The sequence below is a fragment of the Salvelinus namaycush genome, chromosome 25 (genome assembly GCF_016432855.1).
Source record: "Salvelinus namaycush isolate Seneca chromosome 25, SaNama_1.0, whole genome shotgun sequence".
Lineage (NCBI taxonomy): Eukaryota > Metazoa > Chordata > Actinopteri > Salmoniformes > Salmonidae > Salvelinus > Salvelinus namaycush.
The window spans coordinates 16061246-16088501 of record NC_052331.1 but is presented as its reverse complement, the minus strand read 5'-3'; the positions used below and the strand labels follow the sequence as shown (position 1 = coordinate 16088501).

The 27256-nt window shown below is 45.0% G+C and overlaps 2 protein-coding genes across 2 annotated transcripts in view; both read left to right on the top strand.

Moving 5' to 3' along the window:
* Positions 1–10548, top strand: part of LOC120020678 (phosphatase and actin regulator 1-like) — an 83310-nt gene extending 72762 nt beyond the window's left edge. Inside the window, exons 8-12 of the mRNA XM_038964380.1 lie at positions 5751–5806; positions 7047–7108; positions 8079–8223; positions 9933–10005; positions 10491–10548. Coding sequence (XP_038820308.1) covers positions 5751–5806; positions 7047–7108; positions 8079–8223; positions 9933–10005; positions 10491–10548 — 394 coding nt within the window. The remainder of the gene's footprint in view (positions 1–5750; positions 5807–7046; positions 7109–8078; positions 8224–9932; positions 10006–10490) is intronic.
* Positions 10549–16282: 5734 nt separating this feature from the next.
* Positions 16283–27256, top strand: part of LOC120020297 (PH domain leucine-rich repeat protein phosphatase 1-like) — a 78425-nt gene continuing 67451 nt past the window's right edge. The window contains exon 1 of the mRNA XM_038963862.1: positions 16283–18194. Coding sequence (XP_038819790.1) covers positions 16589–18194 — 1606 coding nt within the window. The 5' untranslated portion in view covers positions 16283–16588. The remainder of the gene's footprint in view (positions 18195–27256) is intronic.

Sequence of the window (27256 nt, the reverse complement as noted above, 5' to 3'; positions counted from 1 at the left end):
GCATTTGTTTAAGCAGTTCAAGTGAAATTTATTTGGATACATCTAAAAAAACAATGAGCTAATGATGTGTGATTTCAACTGGCATAGAAAATGGTCTCTCTTGTCAGAACACTGGTGTTCAGAGGAGCTAGCCAACAACACAGCTAATACAATCACTTCAAACTGAAGCTGGAAAGACTGCAAATTAGCTGCACTTAGTTTCATTTTACCTGTTTTTCTATATAGTTATTTTGTATACAGTGCATTCGGAAAGTATTCAGACCCCTCGACTTTTCCCACATTTTGTTACAGCTTTATTCTAAAATAGATTAAATTGTTTTCCCCCCTCATCTACACACAATACCCCAGAATAACAAAGCAAAAACAGGATTTTAGAATCACATTTTTTATATATATATTTTTTAAATATCACATTTACATAAGTATTCAAACCCTTTACTCAGTAGTTTGTAGAAGCACTTTTGGCAGCGATTACATTTACATTTAAGTCATTTAGCAGACGCTCTTATCCAGAGCGACTTACAAATTTACCTTTTTTTTTTTAAATATTTAACTAGGCAAGTCAGTTAAGAACAAATTCTTATTTTTCAATGACGGCCTAGGAACAGTGGGTTAACTGCCTGTTCAGGGGCAGAACGACAGATTTGTACCTTGTCAGCTCAGGGATTTGAACTTGCAACCTTTCGGTTACTAGTCCAACGCTCTAACCACTAGGCTACCCTGCCGCCCCGATTACAGCCTCGTCTTCTTGGGTATGACGCTAGAAGCTTGGCACATCTGTATTTGGGGAGTTTCTCTTATTCCTCCCTGCAGATCCTCTCAAGCTCTGTCAGGTTGGATGGGGAGCATCGCTGCTCAGCTCTTTTCAGGTCTCCAGAGATGTTCGATTCCTGGCTCTGGCTGGGCCACTCAAGGACATTCAGAGACTTGTCCCGAAGCCACTCCTGCGTTGTCTTTGCTGTGTGCTTAGGGTCTTTGTCCTGTTGGAAGGTGAACCGTCGCTCCAGTCTTAGGTCCTGAGTGCATTGGAGCAGGTTTCCATCAAGGATATCGCTGTACTTTTCTCCGTTCATCTTTCCCTCGATCCTGACTAGTCTCCAAGTCCCTGCTGCTAAAAAACAGTCCTTTAGGTGCTTTTTGGTGAACTCCAAGCGGGCTGTCATGTGCCTTTTTTTACTGAGGAGTGGCTTCCGTCAGGCTACTCTACCATAAAGGCTTGATTGGTGGAGTGCTGCAGAGATGGTTGTCCTTCTTGAAGGTTCTCCCATCTCGACAGAAGCTCTGTCAGTGACCATCAGGTTCTTGGTCACCTCCCTTACCAAGGCCCTTCTCCCCCAATTGCAGCCAGCTCTAGGAAGAGTCTTGGTGGTTCCAAACTTCTTCCGTTTTTAAGAATCAGAGCTCACTGTGTTCTTGGGGACCTTCAATGCTGCATATATTTTTTGGTACCCTTCCCCAAATCTGTGCCTTGACACAATCCTGTCTCGGAGCTCTTTGGACAATTTCTTTGACCTCATGGCTTGGTTTTTTCTCCGACATGCACTGTCAACTGTGGGACCTTGTAGACAGGTTTGTGCCTTTCCAAATCATGTCCATTCGATTGGAGTCCACCTGTGGTAAATTCAATTAAGTTGTAGAAACATCTCGATGATCAATTTCGAGTCTCATAGTAAAGCATCTAAATTCTTATCTAAGGTATTTCTGTTTTTTATTTTGGCATTATTGGGTATTGTTTGTAGATTGAGGGGGATAAAAAAAAAAAGCAATTTTAGAACAAGGCTGTAAAGTAACAATGTGGAAAAAGGGTGTGTTTAAGTAAAATTTACTTTGAAAAAAAATACTCAAGGTACAAGTGCTCGGAATACCTTCTCAAATACCTTAACTATTGTATTTGTAATTCGTTACTTACTCGCCTGCCTATTGTTATTCCTTATGTAATATCATTGATTATGGCTATGCACAGGGCACTGCATTGTATAACAATGAGAATGATGACGAAGATGAATATTGATGGTTTGGGACAAGCGCAGAGGTCAGACTGTCTGAGGTTGGGTTGAGGTCAGTGTGTGTGTGGATCAGCAGAATGCTGACGCTGGGAGCAGAATGCTAAGAAGCGGAGACGTCCGGCAGTCACTAGCTAGCCGTGTCCGAATACCGGTACGTACGTTCTGAAATTGTAGGCAATTTGGGTATGCGAAAATATAGTTTTATGTGAAGAAAAAAAATGCCAGCATGTTATACTATACTGAACAGAAATATAAACACAACATGTAAAGTGTCAGTTTCATGAGCTGAAATAAAAGATCCCAGAAATGTTCCATATGCACAAAAAGCATATTTCTCTCAAATGTTGTGCACCAATTTGTTTACATCCATGTTTGTTAGCAATTCTCCTTTGCCAAGATAATCCATCCACCTGACAGGTGTGGTATATCATGAAGCTGATTAAACAGCACGACCATTAGACAGGTGCACCTTGTCCTGGGGACAATAAAAGGCCACTTTAAAATGTGCAGGTTTGTCACACAACACAATGCTACAGATGTCTCAAGTTGAGGGAACGTGCAATTGGCATGCTGATTGCAGGAATGTCCACCAGAGAATTGAATGTTAATTTCTCTACCATAAGCCACCTCCAACGTCATTTTAGAATTTGGCTGTACGTCCATCTGGCTTCACAACCGCAGACCACGTGTAATCACGCCAGCCCAGGACCTCCACATCTGGCTTCTTCACCGAAGGGATCTTCTGAGATCAGCCACTCGAACAGCTTAGGAAACTGTGTTTGCACAAACTGTGCGCTCGTTGTCCTCAGCCATTTGGCTTCATAACCAACTTCAGTGGGCAAATTCTCACCTTCGATTGCCACTGGCACTCTGGAGAAGTGTGTTCTTGACGGATGACACCCGGTTTCAACTGTACCTGGCAGACGGCGTGTAGGGCGTTGTGTAGGTGAGCACTTTGCTGTGAACAGTGTGGCTCATGGTGGGGTTATGGTATGGGTAGGCATAAGCTACGAACACAATTGCAATTTATCGATTTACAATTTGAATGCACAGAGATACCGTGACGAGATCCTGAGGGCCATTGTCGTGCTATACATCTGCCGCCATCACCTAATGTTTTAACATGATAATGCGTGGCCCCATGTCAGAAGACTCTATACACAATTCCTGGAAGATGAAGATGTCCAAGTTCTTTAATGGCCTGCATACTCACCAGACATGTCACCCATTGAGCATGTTTGGAATGCTGTGGATCGACGTGTACGACAGTGTGTTCCAGTTCCCGCCAATGTCCAGCAACTTCGGCCAGCCATTGAAGAGAGGTGAAACAACATTCCACAGGCCACAATCAACAGCCTGATCATGCAAAGGAGATGTTGCGCTGCATGAGGCAAATGGTGGTCACACCATACTGGCTGGTTTTCTGATCTAAGCCCCTACCCTTTTTTAAATTCTTTTTTTTCTTTCTATTTTTTTCTATGCATCTGTTGGTCACATATACCCATCTGTATTCTATCATGTGAAATCCATAGATTAGGGGATAATTAATTAACTACTGATTTCCTTATGAACTGTAACTCATTAAAATCTTTGAAATTTGTTGCATGTTGCGTTTTATTTTTTGTTCAGTGTAATTGCGACGTTTGATCTGGTAGAATTCTCTGCACACTAGAGGAATGGAATTGTCTTTTCAGACCTTTCAGTGCTTTTGACAATGGCTGATAATCAGATAAATTGAGGCATTGTACCAAAATAAATAAACGAATGGCGAGCGTCACATTCTGAGTCATTCATACACATTGAGTGTGGATGAACCTAGTGTGTTGGTAGTTGCTTACTGCATTTTTACTAAACAGTACGTTCACAATAGTATGTAGTACGATTAGTACACAGTAAGTAGTAGGCAAGCCAGATTTTGGACACGGGCACTGTCTTGTTTCTCCAGGATGTGTGCGGCCGAGTGAGACGAGACAAACCAATCCGTCTCGCTGTATCTCTGGGTTCTTGACATTGTAGCAGCAGATGCCTGTCAACCTCTTAGCTATTTCTTGCAGTCAAATTACCTAATGGCCTTATGGGTGGAATGTTGTTGTTATTATAAAAAGAAAGAAATGGCAAAAATCCAGTGTTTCTATGTCAAACAGTTTTGTTATTTCGTGTGTGTGTGAAAGGTAATATTGGGATTCAAACTCAAAATTGAATACATTTCAACTCTATATCTGACATAGTACAGGTGTGTTTTGTTTTTACAGCCCATAACCATGTGTGAGGTGTATACGTTTGTTTCAAAGTAGATTTAAGACTACCAAGAAACACTGCGGTAAAAGGAGCTCTAGCTAGCCATATTCGATTCAGTCCGAATAGCTACTTCTGCTGTGTTCAGAACTTATTCAAAGTGTATTCCAAAAAACCCGAATTAAAAGGGTCGCCGGTATCAAATCCTAGATACCATTGCTTACCGTTGTGCTCTTGAGCAAGGCAATTAACCCCTCATTAGTGCCCAGTGTGGCATCCCCTCACACCTCCAAAACCTGTATGCGTGTCTTTCGGAAGGGTTGGGTTAAAAGCTGAAATAGAATTTCGGTTGGACCTTGTGCAATTGACCAATCACGTGATCTCTATCTAAAAGCATTTTCAACGACCTTGTTATTGACTACATTTTTAAAAAATCCCATGTGTAACTGTTGTTTTTGTCACACTGCTTTGCTTTGACTTGGACAGGTTGCAGTTGTAAATGAGAACTTGTTCTCAACTGGCCTACCTGGTTAAATAAAGGTGAAATAATAAAAAATGTCATACTGTATTCAGCCAGTCATGTCAAGCACTTGATGCTAAAGATTGGAGATTTGATACGAGAGATCTCGCTCGTAGACCGTGCAGGCATAATAAAAGACGAGGGTAAAGTCAAATTAGTAATGGCATCTTTTCAATGTATTTACTATTTTCTTAGCTCTTGCATTCTCCCTACTTATTTTTTTCTTTCTGCCTAGATCCTTCTTCCCTTCTCTCGCTCACTCTCCCTCAATGTGACTTCCCTAGATAAAGTAACTAGGAGGGAGAATAGAGGTCATGGTTGACGTGTGTGTGAACCAGATGTCGTAAAGCGGGTAATCCATCTGGAAGTACATTAGGATCTCAATGAAGCAAAGGAGTCTTATATGCACATGATCTTGAGTATACTGGTGCTGGTCTATAACAAATATACGAAGATGAAGGAAAGAGACCTGCTCACTGCCTTGAATTCAGTCAGGTTCTATTCATGTCTGGCAGATAATGGGTGTAGATTTCTGTACTGACTGAGATGCCACCAGTCCTGGCGTGCCAACTCGGCCATAGTTGACACTGGTGCTGCCTGGCACTCAAGCTGTCACTCAAACGGTCACTTAGATTACACTGGCAGGATGGAGTCCGTTAAAGGAGAAGTGACAGCAGGGGAGTGACTAACTGGCTAGACGTGTAGGAAGAGAAACTGACAATTTTCCTCGTGATTTTAGGACTTGTCCTGAAACGACACGCACAGAAGTAGTGAGCTGCTAAATTGAGGGGGAATTTATTCATGTTTGCATATGTTTTTTTAGAATGGTAATTTGACTTGATTCTTACAGTTGTCTGTGGAGATTAGGCTAGTTGCCAAAGTTTGCTTTTGTTGCTCAGGGGTTTATCATGCTAGTTGGAGGTTGCCTTGGACCGTGTTTGCTGTGCGGTTGATTTGACGGTGTATGTTTTGGTTGTGTTTTTGTGCAGGCGGTTGAGTCAGAGGCCCAGTGCTGAGGAGCTGGAACAGCGGAATATCCTGAAACGTGAGTACTGTATGTACCTCTACTCCTTATCATTATAACATACCATCATTATATATAAACAGGACAGCAGCCATTTGCTTATCATCATCACCACTTTATGAAACCACACTAATGTTCTCCCGTTTACTACTATTCCCAGTGACTACTTGACTAACCCGATTTGTACCATTATTATTTCACGTTTAATAAGTATTTTACGCAAGCCACCTCGAACCACAGTTACCCTGGTTATTTCAGAGGCCTACTTATCCCAGAGCCAGTGGCATACATCTTGCCTTCTCTCTCTCCTCCATCTGCCTCCTCCGGGAAGGCAAGGCAGTGTGGTTCCCTCCGGATTCTAGCCCAGGGAGGCTAGTTTCTCAGCTCAAACGCACACTCCATATCAGAGACGCAGGCGATGGAGACCTGTTTAATACCAGTGCCTTGTTCCCCCAGAGGTTGCGCTGTGATTGGCTATGTGTGTAAGGAGAAGAAAAACATAGAGAAGAGGAAACCGTGGGGTGCAACTGTAAGACTCCAGGAACGGAAGTCTCCCCCACAACACTGCCTAGGTTAGAGAAATGTGGCACGTCTTTCAACGTTCTGTTGGGACTGGCACTCCAAACCAAGAGAACAGTGGCATCGTTACGTATTTAACACGGGACTCTGTGGTGTGTTTTCAGATGAGCTAGTCTAGTATGTGTTCGGTCCTCTGCCTGCTTTTCCTTTTAACTCATTCCCTCTAAAGCTGGAGAGTGCTTGTCTGGTAGTTTGGAGAGCATCCATGGAACAGCCTAAGGGGAATCTCTAGTGAGATGGGAGTATTTCTTTCTTCTGAGCAAAACTGGATGTGACTTTTGGTCTGAATAGTCCCGACGTTCCCTAGAAGCAAGCGATTTGTTATTTTAATGTAACTTTAAACGAGCCAACCAACCCCATGTTAATGAACGTGGAAGAACTAGCCATTTGGGAATGATGGATAGGGAGACAGCGTTTCCCTTCCTCCATTTCTGCCATGCAAATAGTCCAACATTACAAAGAGGCAACGATAAACAATTTAAGGCTTTGAGAAATTCAGCGACGTTGAATATTAAGAAGTGCGTTTGTGCTGCTGCTGCATTTTTAATCAGCTACATTATGTAAATGAGGTGTTTATTCTCCTTCCAGTAGTGTTCAAATGTTGTCTAAGCACCTCAGCCCACTCACCACCATTTGTGCCCTGAGACACGGACTAACCTCTGCTTCGTTGTGTTTCCCACAGCGCGCAACGAGCAGGAGGAGTTGGAGGAGAAGAGGGAGATAAAACGACGACTAACGCGAAAGGTAAGGCAGGAGAAGGAAAGAAAGGGGTGTCCAAAAACGGTAGAATTGGCAGTTCAATCTAAATAGCTTTAGAAAAATGCTGCATAACCCCTTTGCCCGACAGCGGGCCAACTGCCAATGCTCCCTGTTGTTCTCTAAGGTGTTGGATGTGACAACATTCACACAGCAAAACAAAAAGCACAAAAATGACTCACTCAGGGTGAGAGGAGAGAAAGGTGTCACAGCACTATATATCCAAGGTCACCCCAGGAGACGATCGTGTCTTCAGTGCCCTTGGCCTATCAGTGACCCAAGCCAGATTCTCTCTGCCCCACACAGTGAGGTGTCGGGCATGTTCCTATCACCTTAAATTGCATAGCAGCACTGTCTCCTGCACCTGCTGTCTCTACAAACACCTTGCTGTCGTCCCAGGGATTGGCTGTAGCAGCTATACAGTTCTGTACTTGCTGCCGTTTCGTGAACATACCGTAATGATCGGGAACTCATACACAACTACTAGTCTTTCATTCTCGTTGTAAAAAAGAAGCCCTTTATCACTACCAGATGTAGTAATGTAGCCCCAGAGACTTGTATTTAGTCAAGCCAAATTCACTAGTCTGATCAATCGGTATAACTTGGTGGTTTTAGAAACCATGCTCTATTGATGTTTAGGTTACCTTCAGTTCAGTAGCGTTCAGGCCTGATTTGCCGCCTCCTGGTCAACGGTTGACGTAGTGGTCTTTGCTCTGTACAGGCTATACTCCCAACGCACTACTCTATCATGTGGAGTACAGTATAACTAGGTTGTTTCAGAAACAAAGCCGTATCGAAGTTGGAAAGATACTCAACCTAGTAGCTTTTAAAGTACTGATCTAGGGTCAGTTTATATAGTATATGAACAGGTGGGACCTGATCCTAGATCAGGGTTCCTACTCTGAAATGTCTGTTGCACACAGTCCCAGATAGTTACTGCTCCTCTCTCTTGTTCCAGCTGAGTCAGAGGCCCACAGTGGAGGAGCTGAGACAGGCGAAGATCCTGATTCGCTTCAGTGACTACGTAGAGGTGTCTGACGCCCCGGAACACGACCGACGGGCAGACAAACCCTGGACACGCCTCACAGCAGCCGACAAGGCAAGTAGTGGTGGGGATGGATGGATGGGTGGGTTAAGAGATATTTACTCAGCGCTTTGTTAGGCATTGTCATTTAGCATCAAATGGCCTTTGAGGTTGTGTACCATTATGAGGTGTTTGTGTGTGTGTATATAGCTTATTTAAAGTCGGTAGATGCTGCAGAGAAAACCATGTATGCCTGCTGTACACATGCACAGCCCTGGGGAGCACATTAACATTTTCAGCCTCACAATGTGGATCTTCCCATCTATTCCTCTATATCTATTATTTAGGTCCAAACAAAGGTTCAAAGCCTGTAGGTCTGTATTGTTGTACTTTCCCTCTGCTGTTATAGCCTCTCTCAGCAGACTGCCCTGGATCAATCCCACTCCGTCCTTCAGTTCAGAACTCAAAGAAAAGCATAATGCAGAAGTTCAATGCCAGGAGATGTGTGCTCCTCTCCTCACAGCACTTCTAGTGCTGTTGTTTATTCGTTCAGATGTCTTCGTTGTCCCCCCCCCCCCCCCCCCCCCCCTTTTACCATTCCGAGAGTCAACACCCCCGAGCAATCCGCTGTACGCCGGCTGTCAGAACATGGTTCTGACTTTTAATGAGCTTTGTAGTTCTGAGAAGAGTGAGCCGTTCTCTCCCTCAGTTATCCCTGTGACGTGAGCAGCAGCGCTGGGATCCGAGCATACGGGGTCAACACCTGAGGACCATTTTGGGCGAAAAAAGCAAAAAAAAAACGAAGTTCACTAACTCTGCCTTCCGTTACACAATGTTCCCCGGCGTTACGTAAGATGGTAACGAGGGGAAGGACAGACGGTGCCGCAGGACCCCTCGCCCTTAACTGCACACGCTCCATTGACATTAGATTACGTTCCTTGCGTCTTAAGTTACCAGAGGTCAGGGCTTTTATGTCTTCCTGTTTTCAGTTCAGTAGCATCCAACACTGCTCAGGGGATGAGATGACGAGATGTTCCCCTGTGTCATCCTGTTAATTAGACTTGTCTGTGACATCACCGGCCTGTGTCGGAACATGTCAGGGGGATTATCCAAAAGCCTCGACTGAGTCACCTATGTCGTTCCTGGAAGATTGAGTCATCTTTTGGGACAAGATCATTTTAGGGATTTATAGCATCTAATCAGAGAAAGTACTGGTTGCACAATGCAAAACTTAACACTGGAGGCACCTTTATCTCAATAGATTAAAAGAAGGGGAAGATGACGAGAATGATTTTAGTTATTTTGTAAGATGTCATTATTCACCCTTGTAAGTGTTGAAATCTCATCAGCTTGATGCACCAACTTAAGCTAACCAGCCACAGAGTAGGAGGGGTAATGATGCCACGACACAGCTGGAAATCGCAGGATGGGGAGGGGTGTAGAGGGGTCACGATGTGAGCACACCGGTCACAGACTTTAGGATGACAAGATAATGCAGACAATTTGCATAACAAGTTCTCCCACAATGTAAAGATTCACCGTCTAAAGTATGCCTAGCTTGCACTTTCCTGTTGGTCCCTTTCTCAAACCAGTGGGAGGGGAAGGGGTGGAGAAATGAGAGGTAAGAGTGTTTAGTGGAGAGAATTTAGTTTATTCACTCTTGACCTTAAGAAGCGAGTAAATTATGTATAAAGTGTCTCTAAAAGGACACGGTGCAAGACTGCGCGACTTTCTTTTCGTCTTGGCACTAACCCTTTGTTTCCCCCTCTGTTTGTCCCTTATAGGCAGCCATACGGAAGGAACTCAACGATTTCAAGAGCAACGAGATGGAAGTGCATGAGTCAAGTCGCCATTTAACCAGGTAAAGAGATTTGCGTTAGCATGTTTTAATGCTATGCATTTGTAAGCATCAACACACCCCTGAATGTCATGGTGGAAAGCAATGGCTGTACAAACCTGTAAATACTTGATATATGTTTATAGCATATCTATAATAATGGAATTGCAATATTTGACCTTTGGAATCTGTACAAATGGCAGTATTTTCTGCTCCTTTCTCCCTCAGGTTTCACAGACCATAGACCATCACTGTCTGATTGGAACGCTAGACAGACTGGCTGTTTTCCACTGAGAACCATAAGTGCTGGACAGTAAATGGTGCCCATTTCTACAATAAGGCCATGTCTTCTGATCTGAAATGCCTTTCAATACCCTGCAACTGAGTTGGTCGGTAGCTTCCCCTCCAGAGACAAACAGTAGATGGACACCTGATTTAGTAGCACATAATCTAACCCCCCAATTCCCACCCATCTTCTTAACATCTTTTCTTTCTGTGTAACTGACTAGCTGGTCCCACACCCTAGTGCTGAACGCTCAGGAAGGCACCTCCGTGCTTTGGGGCTGATGGTAGTGGGATGGGCTGGTTGGGATTGGACACCTGCCATCTCTACATCATTGACTGGCTGTGATGACACCCTCACGGTGTCATTCTTGGCTGTGATTGAGCTGTTGCTCTTGGTGAGAGGAGCCTCCACGTCCTCACTCTCTCTTCATCAAAAAGGACAGTTTTAACCCATCTACCCATGGACCTTTGGAGAGATGGACTTCAACCACTTGGAGAATGTTATCCTGGCTTGGCTAAGATTAACCTGGTGTTGTTTGTAGCGTCACCTGTAGTGTTTGAATGGTGAAAGAGAAAAAGAAGTGGGGGAATCCATACGACACTCCAGAATTATGTGCAATATTTTTCCTCTGCTCTTCTTGGGTTATAGCGCCCTCTGGGGCTCACCCTGTGTCAGTATCATGTAATCCCACCTCTACTTCTCCCCGACATGGGCAGTTCAGTTCCCGCTGTTACTGACAATGTTGTCTATTGCGAACTGTGAATTTGAGAGTGCAGACAATTTTTGTTTTTTTGTTTTACACTCTCCAATTATACTTTGTTTATACAGACATGAAAGTAACAAGAGAATCACGCTTCAATATTGTCCATTTCATGTTGGGATCGTAAAAGGGTAAATTCAATGAAAAATGCAGCTGGCAGATAATGCACTAACTGTATATATGTGTTAAGGTTGAACAGCTTTTTATATCATTTTAGTTTTGTTTTTAAAAGTGGTGCTTTGATTTTAAACTGAGTTATGGCTTTAGGGGATGTCACAGGCCTCTGACGTTTGAATATAGACTTCCTCCGAGAAGAGAGGATCTGCTTCCCGAATGGCACCCTATTTCCTATAATGTGCACTACCTTTGACCAGAGCCATATGGTCCTGGTCAAAAGTAGTGCACTAAATGGGGAATAGGGTGCCATTTAGAACGGGACCCTTGGTTTGCCATCCAGGAATACTTTATGGTTTTTATTATTTATTGGTGAGAATCAAGCTTTTCTTATGTTTAATGAACTCTGCTGATGTGAGTGCCCTGCACTTACTTGGTTCTGTTTTTTGGGGGGGGGATTTGTCTTTTTTTCTTCCTGTGTCTATTTAAGAACAAGCTATATTCTTTCTGCCTCTGGGCAAACTGTATGAAAACCCTGTTTTTTTTGTTGTTCTCGTTTTCTTACTGTGAATGTTTAAATCCCAGAGTATTCTTTTTTTACTTTTCTTGAAAATGGTCCTCTACTTTTCTGTTTTTTTGTTATGATTTTACGAAAGGCTCCAATGGGCATATCGGGATTGGATTTTCATTGGCCACTGTTTGAGTTGTTTTTAAATGGTACCCAATATGATTTACTCTTAAAATTGCTATATGAAAACGTTTGCTTGTCATAAGACAGATTAGTTATGGTGAAGGGCCAGACTGGCCATGTACCTGCATAGGAAAATGTACTAACAAAAAGACATGCTCTGTCATTTTGAACATCTTTGTAGTTCTGTGAGAAGATGCCCCAATGAAATTTGCAAAAACATTCTGGAACATAGAAGGTATTGCACATTTGGTTATCAGCGATGTTATATTAGTTTGACGCATTTATGTTCCACATATTGCTTAATTTATTACACCGGTTATTCTCATTTACAATATTGTCCCTGTGTGTTTATCCTAATTTTCAATGGGGTACCTTAAGGCAGTAAAACCTTCAGAAGATGATAAGGTTATGTTTTCTGCTCAAACCAGCTACCTTTTTGATTCTAGCATCATGCCACCCACATGTTTTCCCCCAACACGTTTTGGGCATTTTGTAGAATCTTAAAGCTTTTGATCAATACTTTGAAGAGGCCCTTCTCCATTTGTCTATTGACAAATCGCCTCAGAGCAGGAGGATGGTGTAATGTTGGAATTGAGGAATATAAATTCCGCAATAAACTGTTTTCAGTTACATGTACGTGGAGAGAATTAAGTAATTTGAAAATGAGCTTTTTTTTTTCTTCTCCAATTTGGAAATATAGATTCCTTTCCATTTGCCATGTGAATGACCACCATGTCTTTATTAAACATCATGATGTATGTTGCAGTCTTTGTACGATCATTTATTTGACGTATATTTTCTCAAACCATGGCAATATTACCATCAGAGGCTATTGGGTCTATGGCTGCCCAGGAATTGTAGCTAATGTGATTTGAGTATAATAATTATGTAGCCTTACTACTTTGGCTTTCATTCCATCCCCTTTAATCTCAAAGCATATTTTGTGTCGATATCTCATTTATGCTTTTGGGATCTTTACGTTGATTACAACCTCTTCAGTCTCTCATTGAAGAGGTTATCCCACAGAGATCGTATGGGTTATCCTCTCGGTTTATGAGTTCGTGAAGCTCCTGATCCCGAATAGTCTGGATGTGCCACTTGTTGTTTTTGGGTTTCATATTAGATTTGAATATCTAATTTCAAACTATTTTCGTCAAACTAAAAAGTCAATTTTGACATGGTATAACAATCACTTGGCTATAATGGCCCTGGCCACCCCATTGACAACTGTCTTTTTAATACTTCCATGACATGCAAGTGTTCACAATGACTTGTTTAAACATCTCAGAAATAAGTATTGAGTATACTTAAAGGTCCTTTGTTACACTAGTAGAGTAATGTATAATAAATCCTATGTACAGAACTACAGGAGTCTCCCATAGCCTACCCTCTGTCATGCTTTACTTTGCACAGGTGGACAATGCATGTAACAGGTAGACTGATTTGTGTCTGTCCAATAAATCTTTATTAAAAGGATTTTTCCAGCAATCACCTTTTTGACTCGTGTCAATTATTTCAGCGTTTGTCAAACTCCAGGACTTAAACAGTTGGAGAGACGTTCAGGCATAGATCACCGAGAGCAGCACTGGTGTGACCTGGAAAAACATGACCCGATCAGAGTGATGGAAGACGTTATTCCATGGCCTCTGCACCTTATAGGAGCCACGGGTTTAAATCAAGTGAATCAAACTGTTTTATTACTCAGTCTAGTTGTTACACTGTAACCTACTAACACTGTGGGTATAGGTAAAAAAAATGCTCAAAATTCAGTAAATAAGTATTTTGGGCTGGATGGGTCAGTGTAGTTCATACATGCATAACATGTGAGCAGAATTACTGTTTTACTTCAATTTGCCATGAAATCCCTAGTTTGAAAGCAACTGTTTTTCTGGAAGCTGTGCTGTGCCATTTTCCCCTACATTTTCCCCAATGTAGGCCAGCCCCCTAGCAATTCGAGTTCTAGCCAGTGAGCTTCAGCCCCTGGCTCTTGAGTGACGGCTAGCAAGATGCGCACACAGCAGAGTGAGAGCGAGCGCGATGACGTGTGCACATATGTGACGTAATATGCAATATTACGGGGTTTACTTTTGGCTTGCGAGCGCTACTTTTAGAACTATTGGCAAAAAAGTATACAAATGTACCGAAAAATCTCTTTAAGGGTCTGGGGTAGCATTCGGAACAGTGTACAGTCAAGTGTACTAAATGATTAATTGAATGACTTCATTAGAATAAGGAGTGTTTGTACTGAGCTTCAGCAAAAGCCTGCACACCCAGTGGGTCCCCAGATCATGATTGCGACCAGGATTATTGTCAATATACTGAGAGGAAGCTTCACTAGGTGGCAGAAGAGGACAATAGAATATCCTTGAGGACAGCAAGTCGGCCAGTAGTTGTGGCCTTGTGAAATGGCGTCCTGATGAGATGGTGCTCAACTGAAGTTGATGGTCATCACTGGTCAAGAAGACTAATGTTATTTTCCCATGGTATTTGATGCAAGCACAAATCCTAATAAAACTGCTGCTAGATTTGGAATATATTTGTATTAGTGTTGGGAAATACATGTTCCGTCTCCTATTGTAACATTTTGATATAGGCTTTAGAATGGTTTTATGCTTGATGCACTTGACAAGTTTATTTTCCAGGTACAGTAACTTCATTTTCTACATAGTCAAAGGTTGAAGGTATCAAACAACTCCACAAGAGGGATATTCACTAAGGACATGGGCAGTACATAAGGTTGTTGCATATATAGTGTCTTCAGATGGTATTCACAACCCTTGCCTTTTTCCACATTTTGTTGTTTAATAACGCCTGCATTTTAAATGGATTAAATTGAGAGAGAAAAAAAATCACTGGCCTACACATAATACCCCATAATGTCAAAGTGGAATAGTTTAAACTTAATTTTTTTATTGATTTGTCAATAGGTCTTGAGTCAATAAGTATTCAATCCCTTTGTTATGGCAAGCCTAAATTAGCTTAGGAGTAAAAATGTGCAATAGTGTTTAACATGATTTTTGAATGACTACCTCACCTCTGTACCCCACACATACAATTATCTGTAACGTCCCTCAGTCGAGCAGTGCATTTGAAACCGTTTCAACCACAAAGACCGGGAGGTTTTCCAATGCCTCGCAAAGAAGGGCAACTATTGGAAGATTGGTCAAAATAAAATATAAAAGCAGACATTGAATATCCCTTTGAGCATGGTGAAGTTATTAATTACACTTTGGATGGTATATCAATACACCCAGTCACTACAAAGATACAGGTGTCCTTCCTAACTCAGTTGCCGGAGAGGAAGGAAACCACTCAGGGATTTCACTGAGGCAAATGGTGAATTTAAAACAGAGTTCAATGGCTATGATAGGAGAACTGAGGATGGATCAATAACATTGTAGTCTGTACAGAATAGAAATGTTCCAAAGCATGCCTCCTGTTTGCAACAAGACACTAAAGTAATACTGCAAAACATGTGGCAAAGCAATTCACTTTTTGTCCTGAATACAAAGTGTTATGTTTGGGGCAAATCCAATACAAAACATTACTGAGTACCACTCTCCATATTTTCAAACATAGTGGTGGCTATATCATGTTATGGGTCTGCTTGTAATCGTTAAGGACTAGGGAGATATTCAGGATGAAAATGAAATGGAATGGAGCTAAGCACAGTCAAAATCCTAGCGGAAAACCTGGTTCAGTCCACTTCCCACTAGACACTGGGAGAGGAATTCACCTTTCAGCAGGACAATAACCTAAAGCACAAGGCCAAATCTACACTGGAGTTGATTACCAAGATGACAGTGAATGTTCCTGAGTGGCTGAGACAGTTTTAACTTAAATCTACTTGAAAAGCAAGACCTGAACATAGTTGTCTAGCATTGATCAACAACCAATTTGACAGTGCTGAAGTTTGTGCAACATTTGCCCATTATTCTTTTCAATCTAGGTGTGGAAAGCTCTTAGAGACTCGGGGGTGTGAATAATTATGTCAATTAGATTTCTGTATTTCTTAATCAATAAATTTGCAAACATTCTAAAAACATGTTTTCAATTTGTCTTTATGGGTTATTGTGTGTAGATGGGTAAATATATATATATATAATTTTTTATTTCAGTCTGTAACACAAAATGTGGAATAAGTCGAGGGGTATGATTAATATGTTCTGAAGGCACGGCAGAAATGTTTCCCTTTGCTTAAACATGATAAGGCTCTCTACCAAACAGAAGCTGTATTTCTGTGTATTACATATCTATTTACACCATTCTGAACATTGTCTGCTGTGGGTATTCACTTCATTTGGGAAATGTAGTTTTCACTTCGGTATTTCAACATGAAATCCTTACATTCAAATACATTTCCCAGAAGGCAAAACGGTGTTGCGCCCCATTTGTCACATCATGAATATATATCGTTCTGTATTTGCGTAAGCGGTCTCCCGACGTTCATTTCATATTCTACCATAGTATTTAGTGTAAATGAGACACACAGTCACGTCTCCGCCCTTGTACCGATCTCAAACTTCGAGTCCAGACTCTTTTTGCGGATTTCCTTGGTAAAAATGTTTTCGGGTACAGCAGGGGAGATTCCAACTGGAGCACGAAGGCAAATAAGTGAATGAAGAGCGGGATAAGTACACCGCCCAACCGGCGGATATTTACTGTGTTGTGCTCATATTGACGCGCTTTTTTAATGTAGAAGGCTGATGTTAAGCGAAGTACGCACGGAGATTTAGTGTACTTTTCATTTGCCAAAATGGAAAGTGCGCGGACTGTCGTTGATAAAGGCTCGGCAGATGTAAGTGCGAATAAGTTTAAGAAGCCTAGTGGACTGTCTGTCGCCCAGGGGACGCCAGTGGATGATGGCGGTGGAAATTTGGCAGCCTCTCGTCTAGATATTAGAAATTCCCAGGCTGCGTTGGGGTCTAGTGCTTCGAATAAAAGTAATGGAAGCACATCTACGAATGGTCGGAGTTTATCCAGTAACTCCAACTCGCTCCTGTTGAGACGGAGGAGGCTGAAGAGGAACCTCTCTGCAACCACTGCCACCTCAGCTGTCACTGCCGCCTTCGGCGCCAAGATGAACTCGGCCATCTCCTCTGCGTCTCTGCATACTCGGAGTCTGGATAGGAAGACGTTGTTGCGGCATCGGCAAAACATGCAACTACAGCCTTCAGATAGAGAGTGGGTGCGAGGGGATCTTCACAGGGGATCCATACATGTCCACGATAAACTCACGTCGCCTTCATATCCTAGGCCGGTGGTGTGCACGATGGATACCACAGCCGGCGAGATGGCGCTCCGTATGAGCACACTCTGCAGTAAGTCGAGCACTGTATTGCGTATATTTTGTAAAGACAACTTAAAGACTGATCAAAACGGAAACAGTAATGTGAAGTATACATATAATGACGCCCAGTCTAAGCTAAATGAAGATGGAAGTATCAAGTGCAACCATTCGGGACCCCCAGAACTCAGTGGCGGCCTATCGGACCAGCCAAGTGACAGGCTGAGGCTACTGCTTATGGAGAACGGCGATGAGAGGCAAAAGCAACAGGATTTAGATGCACAACTTTTTACTCCAGACTCAGAGTCGCAAGATAATATAACTAACTCGTCGGATCTGAATTCTAACCTGGATACTCCTAACGATTATGATTCAGAACAGAGGCTGAACGGACTGGACAGCTACGGGCTCAATTCTGGTTCAGACGTGGAGAGCAGCAGTGCATTCGATGACCTCAGCAGCTCCGGGGTCCGGCTCAGTGAGCACCGGGACTCCCTCAGTGACGACATGATCCTGGGCACAGACGCATCCATCCTGAGCCCTACTTTTGATAGAGCCATGGAGGGCCACGAAACCTATGGAAGCTCCTCAGACGAACTCGAGCTCGACTGTCCTACCACAAACGTTGACCCCATTCTCTCCAATGGCAACACTGTCTCTGCCAACTACAAGTTTAGCAATGGTGGGCATTTAAATGACGTGACAAATGATATGGGGGCAGGTGACAGACTCAAACTTCTCAGTCTGGGCAGCCTGCCACCCAGCAGTAGCAGTAGCTCATTGCCCCGGGCCTGTTTGAGAGTTAATAGGCCCGACATCCAAGAACCTGACAATCGGCAAGGCGGTTTGAAAACAGGGTCGGGGGCGACTGATCAGGATAGAGACGCAGCAGGTGACACCAGTCCCACACTTTACGTTCAGCTCCACGGTGAAGCGGTCAGGAGGCTTGGGCAAGACGAAAGGCCTCTCCAGATCCAGAATGACTTTCTCTTTAAACTGGGATTTAAGGACCCGTGGCGCGTGCAGGAGGAAGGGATGAACACCGAGCTTGGCTCTCTGTTGCGGTTTTACGCAGGTAAAAAGCCACTTGTTCAATGATGTTTATGAGGCGCTGTTGAGGTGTGAAAGAGGTGTGGATGTTATTACACTGGGCCTTATGTTGACACATGGTCAGAGAATCAGTGGCCTGATTTAATAGGTGGCTCTTGAAGTTGGTAAGAGCGAAAAAGCCATGTACCTTGTCTTCATCATTGTGCACAATTCACTTTCTTGTGCATTTTGTGCCATTTTTGGTGATGGAATTCAAGGAAGGAACTGTTGCACCTAATGTACACTTGTGCGTTGGTGTACACCTCCCTGCATGTCATTCCAAAGCCTACAATATCTATTTGTATTAGAGAATGGCATTAGCCTACATGGCGCAGCTGAATGCCATGTTATACCATTGTAACTTTGATTTCGGCCTACCCTGCAGGTGCTCAAAGTCAACCCTGCTGCACCTCACCTCTCCTCATCCCCAGTGTAGAAAGACTATTGTCCTCTGTTACAATGCCCTGCAGATGGTATAGGACGTGCCCATTCTTCCCTGTTGTCATTAACTGTGGACTTTGACAGGCGAGGTGAGCGTAACAGTCCATATTCCATGCAGGACGGTAATGATAGGCAGATATAAGGCTCTGGGAACAAGTATTGACAAGGTAAGTAGGAAGTGAAGCTCACCACACAATAACTGCCTATCCAGTATCACCATAGTGTGTGTATAGCTTACACACATTTTGAACACCAGTCACCTATCGTGTTCAGGCTTGCCGACCAGGCCTGACTGTGTGTAAATACTGGCATGAGGTGTTTTAAGAATAACAGGGAAGCTATGCTTTGGGCAAAGTTGCCCTGCTGAAGGCAGTAGGGACAGTCTTGTGTGGTTGTTTTGCCCCTTCTCTCCCTCCGTCTTTGTTGAACCGTGGCAGCACACTCCGTCCCATCGACACGCATGATATGGCCACAAAGCCAGCGCTGCAACTTATGGCCCTCAGACATGGGCCCTGTTACAGCTTTGGCCCATTATCATTGCAATGAAAGGCATGAATGCCTGTTTGGGCGGATGGATGGATGGATGGATGGAGAGAGGGAGAGGGATAGAGGAGTAGATGGGTAGAGAGAGAGGGATGTAAGGGGGGCTTGGGGGACCATAAAACCCCAGCTCTTAAATGTATTCAGTAAATTGTGGTCATTTAAATGCTGCACGGGCCCTGTCCTCCAGGCACCCTGCATCCTGGACTGTCACAGTAACTGCCTGCCTGCCAAGCTGGGTTTGCATGCCCCAGCCCTAGCCTAAGTTCCAGCCCTAGCCACAGCCTCAGCCTCAGCCCAGTCCCATCCTCAGCACTAGCCCCAGTCCCAAACTTAGCCCCAGTCCCATCCTCAGCACTAGCCCCAGTCCCAACCTTAGCCACAGCCTCAGCCCAGTCCCATCCTCAACCTCAGCCCCAGTCCCATCCTCAGCCCCAGTCTCAGCCCCAGCCCTAGCCACAGCCTCAGCCCAGTCCCATCCTCAGCCCCAACCTCAGCCCGCCCCAACCTCAGCCCGTCCCAACCTCAGCCCCAGTCCCAACCTCAGCCCCAGTCCCAACCTCAGCCCCAGTCCCAACCTCAGCCCCAGTCCCAACCTCAGCCCCAGTCCCAACCTCAGCCCCAGTCCCATCCTCAGCCCCAGTCCCATCCTCAGCCCAGTCCCAACCTCAGCACTAGCCCCAGTCCCAACCTCAGCACTAGCCCCAGTCCCAACCTCAGCACTAGCCCCAGTCCCATCCTCAGCACTAGCCCCAGTCCCATCCTCAGCACTAGCCCCAGTCCCATCCTCAGCACTAGCCCCAGTCCCATCCTCAGCACTAGCCCCAGTCCCATCCTCAGCACTAGCCCCAGTCCCATCCTCAGCACTAGCCCCAGTCCCATCCTCAGCACTAGCCCCAGTCCCATCCTCAGCACTAGCCCCAGTCCCATCCTCAGCACTAGCCCCAGTCCCATCCTCAGCACTAGCCCCAGTCCCAACCTCAGCACTAGCCCCAGTCCCATCCTCAGCACTAGCCCCAGTCCCATCCTCAGCACTAGCCCCAGTCCCATCCTCAGCACTAGCCCCAGTCCCATCCTCAGCACTAGCCCCAGTCCCATCCTCAGCACTAGCCCCAGTCCCATCCTCAGCACTAGCCCCAGTCCCAGCCCCACCAGAGAGCAGGAAGCGCTTTTCATTCACTCTCCCACCACTGATACACCACCTCTGCTTCAGCTGGCGGGAGAAACAGAGAGACAGAGAAGTGGCAGTAATATAACCAAGGCTTCTGGGTAAGCAGGGGATGATTAGCACAAACACTGTGCTTGCCTATCTGAATGTGTCTTTGTTTCTAGAACGTTCACCAGGGACATGAAGGTCTTAGAAACGTGAAGGTGAGCTTTTTAAATTTAGGAGCCTGGTACTGCACGTGAACAGAGGCCAAAACACACTCTGTCTCCCCAAACGTGTGTCCTGTCCTGCCCGGACTGAGAGAGGCTAGCTATTGTTGCAGAGGTCGTTGTCAATGTGAAACTGAAAATGGCTAACATGTTGTTGTCCCATTCACTGTCAAATGTGCCAGGCCCATAGTCCTTTTGTGTCTTTGTTTAAAAGCCAACAGTGACTTTAAAAAAAAAGATATATATCTATCTGTTATTTTACCAGGTAAGTTGACTGAGAACACATTCTCAGCAACAACCTGGGGAATAGTTACAGGGGAGAGGGATGAATGAGTCAATTGTAAACTGGGGATTATTAGGTGACCGTGATGGTTTGAGGGCCAGATTGGGAATTTAGCCAGGTCACCGGGGTTAACACCCCTACTCTTACGATAAGTGCCATGGGATCTTTAATGACCTCAGAGAGTCAGGACACACGTTTAACATCCCATCCGAAAGACTGCACCCTACACAGGGTAGTGTCCCCAATCACTGCCCTGGGGCATTGGGATATTTTTTAGACCAGAGGAAAGAGTGCCTCCTACTGGCCCTCCAACACCACTTCCAGCAGCATCTGGTCTCCTATCCAGGGACTGACCAGGACCAGCCCTGCTTAGCTTCAGAAGCAAGCCAGCAGTGGTATGCAGGGTGGTATGCTGCTGACTTGAGTGGATACTAGAATCAGTTCATGTAGATGGTGTGTGAAAGTGTGTGTGTGTGATATTGGTGGTGAACAGTAGAGCTTGGACGATTAACCAAAAATGATCGACACCAACCACTTATCGCAGGCATTTTGCTGATATCGTTCATTACGAGAAGGGGTAAGGGGGATACCTAGTCAGTTGTACAACTGAATGCCTTCAACTGAAATGTGTCTTCCACATTTAACCCAACCCCTCTGAATCAGAGAGGTGCGGAAGTAGCCTGTACTACAGAAATGTGAAGTTTGAAATGAAATAAGTTTGCTATATGGGTGATTGTTAATGGGAGAATTGATGGCATAACCATTAAACTAGTAGTAGTAGTTTTTAAAGGATAATAACAAGAAAAATGGTGCACATTGTTATTAAACGTATTGTTCTATTTGTTATCGCACCAATTCAGGCAATTTATTGCAATATGGATTTTTGTCCATATCTCCCAGCTCTAGTTAATATGCTTAACACTAGGCCTGCAGCCTCCCTGTGTGGCATACATGTGCAGTCAGCTGAGTCGAACTAGCTAGCCAACCATCCAGCTGTGACAGCCATTACAGTACAGTAGCTTTGATGCTGCTCTTCCTCCAGGAGCCAGCCAGCCAACACTTCCCTCCCTCCCAGTCCCCTCCCTGTCCCACGTAAGTCAGCTTAACTCTGCTCATCTGAGCCCTCCTCAGGCCCTGTCTGACCCTTTACTCACCCCCCTGGGCCACTACCCAATACCCAGGTCCCTGTCTCTCTACAGTTCAAAAGTCCAACCGCCTGACTCTGGTCTTAAAGGCCAGTGGAGCAGGAGTAGCAGCATACAAGGTGGTTCAAAAGCAGCAGCCCATATGCCCTTGTGTGAGGCACTCGAATGGTGGAGGAATGTACGCTGGCTCTTCTAGAATGCCGGGCACGTCTGCTGGGGAGGAAGTGTCCCTGCCCAGTCCCTTCCCATCTTCTGAAAATGTCTGAAACCCGACCTCTTCAAAGAATATCTTAGAATAAGACCCTCCCCCATAAAAAAAACACAGCTTGCTCTTGTCTTTTCCTACTTCCACTGACTTAGCAGCTAACTTCTTTATTGAGGAATAGTGTACTTACTACTACGCCTGTGATATGTGGATGTCTCACCCGGCTATCTTAAAGACGAATGCACTAACTGTAAGTGGCTCTGGATAAGAGCGTCTTCTCAATGAAATATAAAGTGGGAGGATGGAGAGGATCAGAGGAGGGAAGCTAGTAGTGCTACTGCCACGTCTTCAGTTGACTGACTGACGTTGAGTGACTGTTCCTCTCAGATAGTGAATATAAGGAGAGGGGAAACGGGAGCTGCCTCGGCTGATTGGCTGACTTGCTGCAGGCACAGCTGCTTTTACTGTAGGCCACTGTGGCACTGCAGGCCTTTCTGTGTTAGATGTGTGTGAAGCCTCTGTAACAGGAAGTCCAGTAGACTCTAATATCTAATCTCTACAGTCATGCATTATTAGGTCTTTAGGTGTGTAGCGGAGACGGTCATGTCTTTACAATCAACAACCCCTGTTTGGTACCTGTGAAATATGCCTGTTGGAGATATAGGCCTGAACGGCGGGCAGATGCAGTGAGATTGCTCAGTTGTAGAACCTTTACTCTAAAGCCTGTGAATCCAACCAGACCTTGCCCTCCCTCCCTCGGTGACCAGATGAGATACAGTATCTTACCTGGGTGAGCAGAGGGTCTGCCAGAGAGAGATACACACACACACACACACACACACACACACACACAGAGCAGGCTCAGATCAAAGGGCCATGGCGGTGCTCTTTGACAGTCTGCAGAGTGAGACCTCTAGTTCTGCCCACACAGGGGCCATTACTATGACAGGTCAGTAGTACAGTACATTACTGTATGTTGGTAATTAAATGACTTAACACTTATTGCAGGATAATAAGACCGAGACCTACACAGACAAAATATTGTTTATTACAATACTTATTACATAAACTAAAGATAGACCTAACCCAAGTAAAAACTCACAGTTCAAGGCTGTGAGAAAACATGTTGTGTTGACAACCGGTGCCATGTGAGTTGAGGGCTTTTAAGACTCAGGGGAGCTGTGGTTGAAATGGCGATTCCCAAACCTGGTACCTTTTTCCAGAATCCCACTGAACTAGGATCAGCTCATATTTCAGGGACTTCAGTGTCCCTCCACCCTTAGCAGCGTTGTCAGAAAGCGGATTGTACTGGTTTTCAGGAAACAGTATTATCAACCTAACTTCCATTTCCCCTGAAAAACAGAAGTGGGGATTCCGCTGGGGCGTATTTCTACGTTAGGTTAGTGTCCCTCTGTGACTCCACTTAACTAGGATCAGCCCAGAGACCTCCCAGGAGAATAACCTAACAAAGCTCTCCCTTGCCAAGAGGATGTAACTGTTTCCCCACTAACAAACTCAGAGTGTGTGAGAGAGAACAGAAGCAGTGGTTTAAACCTCAGCATCGGAGCACACAGGGCTTCCCCAGAGGCTGAGGTGCCAGAGTGCTTTGTACCAGCCCTGAAAAATTTACTTGTATTAGGCTACTCCTTAGTTTAGCTTAGCAAACAACCCACATTTAGGAAAATGTAGGATTTTACTTTTAATAACTGTCTGCCCCGGACTTGTTTAAAAAATATATATTTTATTTTCCAGTCTCAATCAAACGTATCACAAACTGCAGTGCTCCAGTTGAGTGAAACTTTGCGCTTAGTTGACAGTGCATTGCTTTTAAACTGAGATTCACTGCCATTATACTGTTATTGGTTGGCCTATTTATTCAAAAGTCACTCAAACAATACATTACTTGGCCTATTGTACTTTTAGGCTACTGCTGTCTCCACTTCAGAGTAGGATACTATGGGTGAGCTAGACCGTCAGCTGAGAGGGCAGAGTTGATGTTTTTTCCTTCACTCGGGTAAAGAGTTGGGTAATGTTTTACAATGTTGCTGTGTCACACGTCTTTGAGGCAGCGTGTGTTGGCGTGACGGACAGGTGCAGCATGGGAATGCGTCCTCATGTGGAACTGATGACGAAGGAGATATCCAACGCAGCCAGCCAGCCAGTGCCCAAGCTGAAGGACCCCTTTGTACACAACACGTAGCAGACTAATACATGCCCGCTCAGAAAATGTCACATGACCATTATACGAGTTTCAAATAAAAAGGCTAATCAGTCAGACTCAGCTGTCTTAAAAATGCCCTAATCCAGGCTGGTCATATTTCCATGTACACACACTCATAGCACAGTGAGGCCAGAGAGAGGATGTTTTCACTACATAAAGAGGAAATTCTTTTGGTGATAGTATTTGCATACATGTGGCCATTTCATGCCATTAACATTTACCTTACATTCGTTTGTTTGATTAGTTTGTCCACAGTCCACACATTTAAATACATAAAACAAAACAAAAGATTACTGCGCGTCTTGTTTTCCCCGTCACATAGCTGAGTAGTGAGCAGGAATTTGATGGTGACTTTAAGAACTCCGCAGCTAGCTAGGGGTTTAAAGGCTTAATGAAGCTTGAAGTTCTCTGAAGCAGCCTCGGCAGCCGTTAAGCTCACAGCTGACTCGGAGTCTTCCTCTCCCTGCTCCTCTGATCTGCTCTCCTCTCACTCAACACCCCAGATTGGTCCCACATTCACAAATCTGTCTTCTCCAAATCTTTTACATCATGGCAGAAGAACACGGTTTCTGACACCTTCTTTATGTATGTGTCACTGGTCGTCTTGGCAACACATTTAGGAGCTCTTCATTTTTTCAATGTGTTTTAAGTTATTAGATTCAAGGTCCTCAAGGTTTTACTAGTAGTTTAGTAGTAGAGAGAAAATCGCTTCAAAATGAATGCCAACCGATAGTGAGAATGAGTCCCCTAACAGTAGTTGTCTCCCCTCATCTCATCTCCTTTCCTGGCTGGAAGCTAATGGTGTGTTCCTAAACAGCCCATTGGTGAGTCAATGTAATTGTCTAATCAGATTTCACACGTTCCAGGGCTCGAATCCAATGTGTTTTGTGTGTGCACACCCAAGGAGGGGGGGGCAACAGGGCACTGTTGCGTTGTCTCCTCACGGGTGGAACACGCTGTTACATAAGAGGTGTGTGTGGGGGTAGGGAGGATGTGTGTGTTGGGGGAGGTGGTCTGCTCCGGGATGTGAGGACGGTGGTTTTGGCTGGTGGTGTGTGTGAATGCGTGCAGCGAGATGCTTTTATGATAGTGGTGTCAGCCTGCAGAGCCAGAGGAGCATGTCTGTTTTCATTCTAATATAGATCCCCCCTCTTGGCCGACATCCCTCCCTCCCTCTCTCCCACTCCACCCCTCCTGCTCTCAATTTATCCCTCAATCTGTCCTCATCTCTTTCCTCTCGCTATCATTTCTCACATCTCCTCCCTCAGACCATCTGACAGATTCCATTCATCTCTCGCTATATCTTTCTCTCCCTCACCAGACCATCTTTTTTTTTTGATTCTCCCTCCCTCTCTGACTGTCCATAGGCTACCTTTTCTCTGCCACCCTCATCTAGGGCTCTCCTGTCCTCCCCCTCCTCTCCTTTCCTCATGTACTGTGATGAACAGTAATGCACAGTATTCGTGGTGACCATGGTGATTGAGTTTAGCCCGAGGTGGTTCTGAGAAAGGCTTGTGGTTTTCAAATGTAAAGTAGAGCAGGAACCAATAACCACTTTTTGAAGTGAACACTGTTTTGTGGTAAGCAGCTGAATCTCTCTGGGCTAAAGAATGTCATGCTATGCCATTCCTGTCTAGCCTGCTGAGGGAGGGAGGGAGTGGAGGGGGGCGTGAAGGGGGCGGGAGCCTATACACCCTATGGGAAATGCCTGCCTTCTCAGCTGTCTGTCAAACTGGCCTGAAGGAAAAGCTTTATTCTGTGAGAAGCTTTGGATATAGAGGAGGGAGTGAGCCCACATGGGGTTAACATGGCAGGGAAGGGGTCTCCCCAAAGTCAGGACAGCCCTAGAATCCCAAATCCCATCCTCTTGTCAGCCCCAATCCCCAGTAAGTCACTCTTCTCCACAGTCCCCACTTTCCTCTCCTTTTCACAGCCCCCTCCTACCCTCCGCTCCTCCCCAGTCCCTTCCTCCACTCCACTACCCCCCAGGCCCCTCCTCTCCAGTCCCCTCCTCCTCTCCACTCCTCCCCAGCCCCCTCCACTCATCCCCAGCCCCCTCCTCCACAGTCCCCCCCTCTCCACAGCCCATCCTCTCCACTCCTCCCCAGCCCCTCCTACCCTCCACTCCTCCCCAGTCCCTTCCTCCTCTCCACTACCCCCCAGGCCCCTCCTTTCCAGTCCCCTCCTCCTCTCCTCTCCACTCATCCCCAGCTCCCTCCTCCACAGCCCCTCCTCCCCAGCCCCTCTTCCTCTCCACTCCTCCCCAGCCCCCTCTTCCCCTGCTCACTCCTCCCCTCTCCTCCTTCCCAGTCCCCTGTGCTCCTCATGCCCATGCAGGGGGATTAGGTCCAGGCCAGCAGGGCGCACTCTACCCAGCTTTGATCAACAGCAGCCCAGCCTAATGCCAGCCTGCATGTGCAACCCTCGGCATTAAAGCATAGCAAAAAAGCAGCTCAAAACTCAAAACACTCTGATTAGGAAACACTGCTGCCTGCCTGCTTTAAGTTGGGTCCTTAAATGCCATCTCAAATGTTGTTTAACCAATTCGCTCTGCCTCAACTCACTCAAGTCTCCAGGGAAATCATTACGACTTTCACGTTTCTAACTGATGCATTAGATGGAGATCAATTGGATGTTGTCAGAATTTAGGTCTAATCTGCTATCATTTTCTATGGCTAGACACTTTATTTTATGACAGTTTGCCATGGGTTTTGGACTGATAAGTGGTTGCTTGACAACCACATACAACGGCTGTGGTCAGAACAGAAACGGTTACAACACCTACGTGTGTGTGGTCCAGACTAGGGTTGAATGGCGGGAACCTGGTTACCGAGAT